This window comes from Prenolepis imparis, unplaced genomic scaffold (assembly GCF_030444845.1).
Source record: "Prenolepis imparis isolate NDT839.2.m4 unplaced genomic scaffold, iyPreImpa1.0 SCAF_5, whole genome shotgun sequence".
Lineage (NCBI taxonomy): Eukaryota > Metazoa > Arthropoda > Insecta > Hymenoptera > Formicidae > Prenolepis > Prenolepis imparis.
In genome coordinates, this window is record NW_028141163.1 from 2559791 (window position 1) to 2570610 (window position 10820).

At 32.2% G+C, this 10820-nt stretch overlaps 1 protein-coding gene across 2 annotated transcripts; it reads right to left on the reverse strand.

The window, feature by feature from the left end:
• Positions 1-1672: 1672 nt before the first annotated feature.
• Gapcena (GTPase activating protein and centrosome-associated) lies at positions 1673-10721 on the reverse strand. 2 transcript variants are annotated; one of them, XM_083037520.1, is made up of 17 exons: positions 9985-10720; positions 9488-9666; positions 9193-9367; positions 8911-9109; positions 8635-8818; positions 7957-8322; positions 7600-7875; positions 7318-7486; positions 6998-7239; positions 6720-6908; positions 6466-6591; positions 6185-6370; positions 5771-5945; positions 2418-2608; positions 2270-2329; positions 2002-2193; positions 1673-1910 (listed from the first exon to the last, which is right to left on the reverse strand). In XM_083037520.1, the coding sequence occupies exons 2-17, from the start codon at positions 9656-9658 to the stop codon at positions 1677-1679; spliced, it is 3135 nt and encodes a 1044-aa protein (XP_082893646.1). In that variant the 5' UTR covers positions 9659-9666; positions 9985-10720; the 3' UTR covers positions 1673-1676. The 2 variants fall into 2 exon arrangements, with proteins under 2 accessions (XP_082893646.1, XP_082893645.1); XM_083037519.1 differs by having other exon boundaries at positions 7600-8322; positions 9985-10721.
• Between the last annotated feature and the right edge of the window lie 99 nt (positions 10722-10820).

Sequence of the window (10820 nt, forward strand, 5' to 3'; positions counted from 1 at the left end):
GAATATGTTTGTAGAATTATAGACAATTTTAGTAATATTTCGTTGCGCGTAACAGTTTCTTTTTTAATTTTTTAAATGCAATTATACATAAATAAATATATATCATATTTGAGTAAATGGCATGACTTACAAAGTTAAGTTTGATAGTCAAGAATGTGCTATAGGGATATATTAGCAAATTTATTGTTAAAACACTTATAATACTACACAAAATTACATATATTTGACAGAATTGCGCTTTTAAGTAGTGCCTTAATGCCAGTAAGCTCTATGGCTTTTAATAGTGTGTTTGTCTTTTGCTATCAATTTTGTCAAAACAAAGTGCAAATTGCAACTAAACAAAATTCTGAGTATCTCGCATTTATTTGTTATATTTTTTTACACGCATAATCTATTTTGCTACATTTGTATGATTAATGTCTCATTACGGAACTAGAGATAAAATATATACGCTTCGCGCGAGTTTATCGGTGACGAAAATACATATAAAAAACTAAAACAGTGAAAACTTTTAATATCAATTCTAACACACTAATTGTGAATCAGTAAAAGTATCATAACTATACGTACGTATCATCATCAATTACGTCAGTTAAATTGAAATCATTGCAGAGAATAGCTGACTTAATAATAAAAAGCAATAATGGAAGAAAACGCATTCACACTATTTTGGAATGTTATATTAATCCGGATAAAATTAATTAAGAAAAAAAAGAATAACTCTTGATTGCTGTGTTACGCGATATAAATCTTGATTTATATTGTATATTGATATCGCGCATTTGTTGTGTTACTTGAAAGCACTGTATATACACGGTAGAAGTTTCTACATTTTCTCCCTTTCATACTTACGACTAGTTTCATACAAAACGCGGCATATATTACTTATTTTGTGTATTTTTTAATATTATAAATAATTTACCGTATGTTTGCGTACGTAATGCGATTCTTTTGGCGGTAAATTGTCGATTGTTAGTAGCCCGCGTAATAAGTGTAGTGTTATATCATTTTTTTAAAATTTTATCAAGCATAGAAAAGCTCGCGCACTGCTTTACATATGCTAAAAAAAAAAAAAAAAAATTAAATTAAATTAATATAAAATTAATATAAGCGTGTTTATACTCGTAGAGTATTGAAAGAAAAAGATCACAGAAATTAATCTAATTTTGAAGAACAAAAAATGTAACACCAATTTTCAATATATAATTATTAGCGATAAATAGGGCTGCCTGAAAAGCACTTTGACGTGCGAAATATGGCGGAAAGTGGTGACAGAGAATTACATCATCGACTTAACAGATCAAGTCGTACATTACATGTAACTACGAATATACGTCATGTTCACGTATTTGTGCCTGGCACATTTGACTCCATAGTGTACGTATTCTTCCTCTTCCACTGGCATTTTGTCTATAATAAAAAATTAGCGAATATAAATATGAAATATCGTTCATGCGAAAGAAAGAGAAAGAGAGATAGGAAGAATATTAAACAACATCAATGAGAAATATCGATGACTGTGTTTCTATAAAATATTTTTAAAAAATTTGAATACAGATAAAATGAGCTTCTCATTCGTACGATTGATATTTTATAAATATTACGTCTTATTTTAATATTATAAAGTTTTATTGTAAAAAAATTACTCTCTCTACTTTAAGGAAATGCTTACTGCATCACACAACTTCCTTGAGACTGTCCCGCGCGTCGCGGCTTCGAGAGTGTATCAGATGATGCAAATCGCCTCCGGGTGCGCTATCGCGTCTCAGATCTCTCAAAGCAGCCGGAGCCAGGACTTCCCTCTTGTTCGCTGCTTCCTTTATGCTGGACAAGGTTTTACTGAGCCACGGCCAGCTGTTTCGCGCGGCTTGCAGCTCGGAGGCAGTAGCGTGCAATTGATGCGTCAGATCCTGCATCGCAAACGCGATTTGTATTAAGGATTTCTGTATCTTGCGATTTCGAAAAATTAATGTAACGCAAAAAAATATATATTCTTGTCACCTGATTTCGACACTCGGCCTCGACATGAGCCAACTTGGTCTGCGCCAATTCCAATTCTAATTCGCGCACCCTTTCCTGCACTCTGTGAAGCATAGGATCTATTCGATTCTCCAAGGGATGCGCGATATCCGCTAATATATTGGACGAATCCATTATACATGTCCTGCATTTCTCACATTTTGAAACCTTCGCCTGAAACATCAGTTGTTTTATTTCTGTACACGAATAATATAACGCAAATTGAATCATAGGATGAATCGTAACGCACTCGTAATTCGCTCAACGTTGTCTTTGCGGCATTGTAATCGTCTTCCAAACGCTGACAGATCTGAAACAGTATAAATATGCGTTTCCTGCAGTTCTATGCAATCATTTGAAATCTTACTATGTGGAATCAAATAATGTTTGGCAAATACCTGCTTGTATTCGGTTATAATGACGTTGCTTCTGCGACTTTCGGCGTCTGCCCGAGCCACCTCACGTTGTAACATCTCTTTAATCTGCAACAGTTCCGCCTCCAATCTTTGCTTCTCCTCTTCGTTTCTGGCCACTGTACCTCGTAATTGTTCCACCTCGTTACTGTACTCGTCAGCATTTTCCTGTGCCTCTATACGAAGAACAAACACAATTCTCATTTAGGAGAGAGTTTAAAAAAAATATAATTAAATATAGATTATAATTATAAGAAATATATTATAAGAATACGCCGATTTTGTGTAAAAATTTTTGACATTTTATAATTATCCAAAATTTCTCACAAAAAATATAATTATATCTTACAATTATAACGTTTTAATTTATTATGCTTTAAACTACACGATTTTATTTTTGCTACAACAATTTGATATTATTTATATTTGCTTCAGGTTTCTTAAATGCTTCACATGTATCATAAATATATTTTTTTCGAATACGCATCTTTGTCTTTATCTGATATGCGCAGGTGAATATACAACGCGAAATGATTACTGAGCACTGGACACTCGAGTATTACATAAGCACGCTAATTACTTTTACTCCTCATTTGTTCTTGCACTGCACAGCTCATATTTTCACGATTATTCAAAACGGATAGTCCAGAACATGACAGATACACGATATCTCTCGTTAGCACGAGCAGCTGATTTTACTATATACTGCTGTAGAGAATGCGTTATGGCCAAATTTAAACTGCTGGCATAGCTGATATTGGATATCTCTATTTTATATCTCCTTGACAAGCGACTGACAATACACTGACAATCGAGACTTATCAAACTGCGACTTTTATCATACTTTGATATACATTCATAGAATATATCATAAAACTAAATTTGTCTGAAAAAAATCTTATATAATTTTATTTCTCATATAACTAATTAAGAAAAAATATAAAAAAATCATTAATGTAATTATTATAAATTGTATTCTTTGTAATAAAAAATTTTACAATGTACGTGCTATAATTTTTAAATACAATGATTCCTATAGGTTGAAATTTTAGAGCCAATACAATATATTTATATAAATGAGCTGTCTTTAGTATACAAGCATGCACGAAAATTCCCGTCTGATTAATCAGCGAACAGTTATGTTACTGCTTATCAGCTTACACTTCAACGATCTGGTATATAGGATCAATATGCATAGATAGTTTCGTAACACAATGCTTCTACATATTTTCTATATCATCTCTCTACATTATGTAATTTTCTTGATAAATAAAAAAAAAAATAAAAAAAAAGTTATTCTTATGACACCATAAATCATTTTATTCTATTTTGTTGTTTTTTCTTATGTTAATTATAACAATCTACAGCACTGTTGTGGATATATAATATTACTACACTACACTACTTCTATAGATGTGAAAGAGGTATAATTAGTACAGTACAAATACAAGTGCTGAAACAATATAATTTGCGTTCATGCATACCCAAATATAGCGAGAAAAAACATACAAAGATAGTATGTGCACAGATGTTTATTAAATAATCATTAGGAGCAGGATATCATCGGATAAAATAGGTAATTCACAAAACTAAAATTAGAATATTCTGAGACAATTTATTTTCAATAAAAGGAATAATAAATAATCTATAAATAAAAAGCAATACACAAGGTCCTATACACAAGCAGTACAGCTGATAAGCATGGGCTTTAATAATAAACATAATATCAGTTTTTTCAGAAATCTCGTAAAAAAATAAATAATACTTTACAAAAAAAAAATTAAACTTTAAAACGAAACTTGACAACATAAAATCTCTTTGTCTAATACACAATATTAATGTATTACATGTTCACAGCACACACTGAGATATATAAAAAGATATAAATAAAACAATAGCATAAGAAAATATAGCATGACAATTCTCTATTTGAGTATTGAGTATTTTGCATCACAAACATTGTATTTTGATCAGTTATTCATCAATTCATTATTCAATTAATGAAATTATTTAAAAAATAATTACAAATCGTTTTAATGTCTTCATGTAATTTCAACATTTCACTATGCATTTAAGTAGATTTCATAATATCATTATCAGTATGTTTTTATACATTATCATTACTATAGGTTTATAATTTATTTTTAATAATTTATAAGTTTTATAATGGGATATTAATGAAGATAAGCAGATCCTACAATCTGTCAATAAATCTGTTACTTTGAAAAAATTATCATTAATCGCTTATTGAAATATATTCGTTATATGTTCGAATTAAGTTGCATATATAATATATTAATGAATGCATTGAATAATATAATAGTACCATATTTACATTTTGAGTCGCGGACTACTACTTTATAATTAATGGATAGAAGTAAACATTTATATTTGTAATAAGATTATTTGCACGTATAAAATTAGAGTTTATAAATAGAGATATAAATTACAGTCGTCAGGCTCAAATTTTATATATAATTAAATAAAAATAATTTCAATACATTGTGATACATAGTATAAGTCGTATTAGATTTTAAAATTTTGAAAAGATGGATTAAGTCTGCCAAGAAAAGAAAAACTATTTTACATTCTTTTTTTCACTAAGTTCAATAAACTTCTCATTTTAAGAATAATTGATATTTTTCACCATGTTGCAACGTTTCATTTTGAAAAAAATATGTAGAGAGCAAAACCATCACCTGATTACAAAATATAATTGTGAAATATCTACTTTGCATTTTTAAACTATTTTCTAGAGAACTGTATATATAAAGTTTATTATATAATAAAATGTTTACTAACTATATTACTAATTTATATAATATGTATATCCTTTGAGACTAGAGACATATTTATATACTTTGGTTCAAAAAAAATATATAATCATGTTAAACATACATATACGCGCACATGTGATCTTATTATTTTTTTTATATTTAATATATTATATAATGTATTATTATATATATTTGATTAGACTGTGTTTGATTTTGAATCTAAAAATATAAAACTAAGTTCTATTACAAATAAAAAAAATATTTTATTATATGTCTCACAGTCTAAGAACTCATTATGTCTTATGTATAATTTCATGAGCAATAATCCCCTTAATATATGCAAGGATAGTTATACTTTTTAATTTTAATATATATTCACATGTGTGAGTATAAAGTTTATGCCTGAAGCTTTTACCCATTTTAAAAACAAATTCACAACCAACAGGCACTCAACCATACATGCATGTACAATATGGTGTACAATGTCCTCTAATGAACTGATGGAACATCGGGTTTAAAGGTAAACCAGGAGATGTGCTCAAACGTAGAATATGAAATTACCTTTCAATGTCATAAATTCTGCTTCATACTTCTTCAACTTCTTTAATGTCACTGAACAAGCCAACTTCATAACGTAGCGTGCCACTTCTTCATTTCGGCACCGTTTTGGTAAATGCACCCGGAAGTATTTCAATATACTTTCAAAATCTAATTGTAATAACTCCTTTTTACACAGCTAAAAAATGTCAAATTACTTTATTATTTCTCTCTTTCCATATATATATATATATATATATATATATATATATATATATATATAATTTACAGAATGGATTATAAGAAAATAATATTATATCAATTTAATTAATTCACAATAATTTATATATATATGTATATATATAATATAAATAATAAATATTTTATATATATATATAAAATATAATAACTTTGTAAAATCTTTTCATATCAACTTACCATTAACAAAGCGAGAGCAACTTGGAATAATGTGTCAAGTCCTTGTAAAAGAAATACGTCCAAGATATGAAAGACAAGATATAATGGGAATCTAGCAGTAAATAGAGTTAGAAACCATTGTGCGGCAAACATGTGCGTTTCTACGCCGCGATCACAGAAATGCTTATAAAGTTCCGGTAATTGATCCTGGAAGTCAATTGTAAAAAAAATTTATGTGTAACTGACTTGTATTTTATTATCAAACAAACGTAATGAATTTATCAACTAATTTATGAACTTACCTCTATAAAACGATTTAATTGGTAAAATCGCATGTAAAGGTTGTCAAATCTATCCTTGTATAAATCTCGTAGACCATAGTCGTACATTAATTTAACAAGAACACAGAACGCTTGTTCCTCGGGCATCTATAAGAGAAAAATCTGCATTTATTTTAGTCTATAGATGTTTTACAGAGAGTATATTATTTGTAAAGAACTATATTATTTAATACCCTTTAACAATTCTTTTACAAAATTTTACAACAATTACTTACGTGCAGTAACAGACTAGCAACTAAGAAACTAAGACCTTGACAATATCCGACTTCTTCATCGTGAACGGCATATGCTTTACTTATTCTGTATAAAGAATCTTGACCTAAGCCACCTGTTTCTTTAAAGAAGTCATGGGCCGGAAATGTTCTATTAATGTCTCTTAAAATCACACTTTCGCAGCTGCTCTCCTGTGTAATTGTTATCAAAATTTATTATATTGCAAAGAAAGAGTAATAAATACTTTGTATTATTTGAAAAGTATACTCCAAGTACTTACTTTTGTAATCAACATCCTGTATTTGTCCATCATTTCTTGCGAATTGTCACAATTACTCAAACGTTGCCAAACTTCACCACGTAGAGCTTCAGGAATTCCTTGTTTTGTGAGTTTTATAAGAAGTTTTGGACGTTGCTCGTTAACTTGCCAGCTATCTAAAACTTCAGCCCAGCTTGCCAATTCATCTGCTGAGCAATCTTTGGAAACTTCGCCTGTACCACTTAACATGGGCTCATCTCCGTCTATATATTGAAATTGTAATATTAACTAATGTATGTCTTACATTACTAAATTAGCGAGTAAATTCTTTCTGGAATTACCTGAATCTATTTCTTCCTTAGGCGTTAGTGTATCGATACTCGTCAAAGAGGGTGATCTGATTAAAGATGCCAGATTCAAAGCCAAATTTAATCTGTTTCTATCTAATTCACCAGATGTTTCTATACTTTGTACTTCATAATGTACTTCCGCACCATCCCCAGAAATTACCTGTTATAAAAAAGATTAATATATGTAATTATAGAAAATAATTTTCAACATATATAACAAGATAAATATTTATAAAATGCAATTGTTCCTAAAAAATAAAATAAGTAGCTCACCTCTTTGGAATTGAGATAAAATTGTTGCACAAGATTTCTCTTGTTAAAATACCAGAATCTCTCGTTTTGTGGAAACACTTTGACCGACGTTTCTATTACAAATCTTACTGGTTCTCGTATATCTCTGATAACGAGATCAACGGCAACAGTCATAAAAATTTTGCCTTCTCTAGGAGTTTCTATATTCAGAGTTTCCAAAGCGGGATCCTGCGGATCCCAACGTCCACAGATATTGTAACACTGTTTGTCTTGTATTATTGGTCCAGTATTAACTTGCTGCAAAATTGTTGTAATATTGCGAACATCTGAGCTGATTATAGACATAAAATTAACTTGCTGGTGTGAATCTCTCTTTACCATCTCGAGCAGTCGCATATCACTGTGCTTAACATTTCGTCCAGGGCTAACAAGCACTCCGAAACACCTCTCAACTTCAAGCGTAATGCCGCCTTCTTTACTGGACACTTGCTGGATGCTCAAACAAACTTGTTTCGCCACATTACTTCGTAATTTAAAGCAATTTCTATCCTTAGGGACCGTACTAAAAGCGCCCTTTCCATCTTCTTCTTTTATTTCCATAGTGACTTCGAAGATGAATACTCTAGAATTAACTTTTTCACTACCAGCATTGAAACCGTTGAAATCACTACCCGTCAATGAACTTGTCATTGAACGTGGTATTCTGTGGAACGCTTTTGAAAAGCAGGCTGACACTTGTCCAACCTAAACAAAATAATTAAAGAAAATAAAATTATATATTATCTTATGTATATATATATATACACACACATAAGATAATATATAATTTTATTTTCTTTTTATATATATATATATATATATATAATATATATATACATATATAAGTACATACTGACATTATAATTATCACAAGAGTATCATAGTTTATATATATTTGTCTCTTATGTCTGTATGCGTGTAATTTGGATAAAATGTAAAAAAGATAAACTAAGATGAGAAGCTATAATTTTATACGATAATAAGATGTTTACGTATGATAATAAGGTAAAAACATACCGCTTCTGGTATGTCACAGCGAAAAACATGGCATTGATAAATGGCAGATTCTAAAGTATCGCCATGTGACCACGTAAAAGCAAAACATGCTGCGCATGAACCAGCATTCTCGCCACGTGCGTAAAATAAAATACGTTGCACTTCGTAACGTGCAATAGCCTGTTGTGTTGCGGTATCATATAAACTGAAAAATTTGAATATAGATTAATTTATTGTACAATCTTAATATAATCCCCTGACTTTTCGCATACCGATTACAAATTTAAGTATACTCACATAACTGAACCTTGCGAACTACTGGGCACCGAGACAGAAATTTTTATTCCTAAATTCAAAGATTGTTCTGCATTTAATATACTCATGTTACGTTGTATTTCACACTCTGATTTTGGTGCATTTATTGCAGCTGCTCCAAGATAAGTGACACCATTGAAAATAGTACATTCTTGTTGAACATGTGATAATGTATTTAATTCTGGATCATAAACATACATTTAAATTAGAAATCTGTTTGTCATTATTATATTCATTCTTGCAATAAATATTCTTATAGCTTACCTTCCTCAAGATAATCTTCAGGTTTCATAATATCCTGCTTCTCTGATGCAACGACGCAAGAAGTAACTTCATAAAATTTACTATGGCCTACTCTCTTTGTTTTTTCCTGATTTTGTTGCCCGGCACCTGTCACTCTGAATTCACTACCTTCCATCTTCGAGTCCTCTGTTAAAATCTGCAATTGTCACACAAAGAGCATAATTAGTCATGTTCATCTAGCATTTATCTTGTCATAAATGTAGATTAAAGTCTATCTTGATTATAGCCGTGATAAGTCTGATAAATATATACAGACCTCGCGGAGATTATTTTGCAAATCCTCCAGATTGCCGTTATTAGCGATTTTTAGCATGGGTGGTTCCAAGAGAGCCTGTTGCTGCTTGCTGGTACCTTTCTCATTCACAAATTCATATTCATCGCTTGTCGCCACTGATTCCATGGATTTTACACTCATGCTATCCTCCATAACTAAGTCTGCAATGTCAATATTCATTGTTTCATTTTTACAACTAACAATGATTAAAGATATGCAGCCTCCTTTCTTTTTTAAGATGTGTATTTAACTGTATATTATATTTTATCAACAAAAATTGTCCGATATGTCTTGCGCATGTAATCTTTCAATGAAATACTTAATTAAGTTTCGAGTATAAATCCTCTCTCTGCGTATACACTTATCATCATAATTATATCAAGTTTATCTATATGAAGAACAATTTATATTCTACATGAAACTTGGAAGGCCCATATTTACAAACATTGCTCTCTGGTACAATGACAGTAAACACGTACAAGACTACGACTTTTCCCTCAGGAACACAAGTGGCTCTGTGCGTATTCTTTTTTTTTTTTTTTTCTTTTCTTTTCAGCGTAATCTCCGTGTATGTTTCTCTCTGTCTCTTACACCAGTGTTTCGTCCAGGGCAGAAACGATGATACTACGTATCAAGGCAGAAATTCCGCCTCTCCTTTCTCGCTCTCGACCCGTCACCCTCGTGTCGTATCAGCACGACCCATTAGAACGAGGGCACGGAGACGATCGGACGTGCGATGGAAAAGGAGTTCGCGGCGACGACGGCATCCGCCCGTTTCGTCCCGCGATTCCCGGGCGTATTTCAGGCGATGACGATATCGTCCAGTTTGCGTCTCGCCGCGATATCCTCCTCGACGTCCTCCTGATCTCGGCCTGTTCCCGACCCGCGAAACAATATCCCGGGGATCACCTTCTCACGGCGTGGTCGTCCCCCCTGTCCCCCGGATCGTCCGCGGTGACAACCGCGTGTTGCGTGCTTGCACGCGACTCCCCGCGTCTCTCGCGCCTGTCTTCGCCGGAGATCACCGCGATGACGTTTCGGGCCAGAAGGTTCGCGGCGCGTAACGTCACGGCTTCCGTTCGAGCATTTACATAATGCTTTTCTCGTATCCCGACGACGATTGACAGCGCGTTTGACAGAAACAACGACGGGGGTCGGCCATTCGCGCGAGTGAATCCGCCACCCAGTAAAGCTCCTTTGGTAGGGATAACCCAGCGATACCCCCCTCCGATATCGCATCGATACTTTTCGCTCTCGATGTCGAGGTATATTTCGGTATTCTGTCTCTTATTCGATAGGGAAATAAGGAACAGTT

Coding starts and splice junctions, on each gene's coding strand:
- Gapcena (XM_083037519.1), bottom strand. CDS start 9,658: ATGGAGGATAGCATGAGTGTAAAATCCATGGAATCAGTGGCGACAAGC. Junction 9,368..9,487: donor TGCAAAATAATCTCCGCGAG/GTCTGTATATAT, acceptor TGACAATTGCAG/ATTTTAACAGAGGACTCGAA. Junction 8,819..8,910: donor AGTTCGCAAGGTTCAGTTAT/GTGAGTATACTT, acceptor CAAATTTTTCAG/TTTATATGATACCGCAACAC.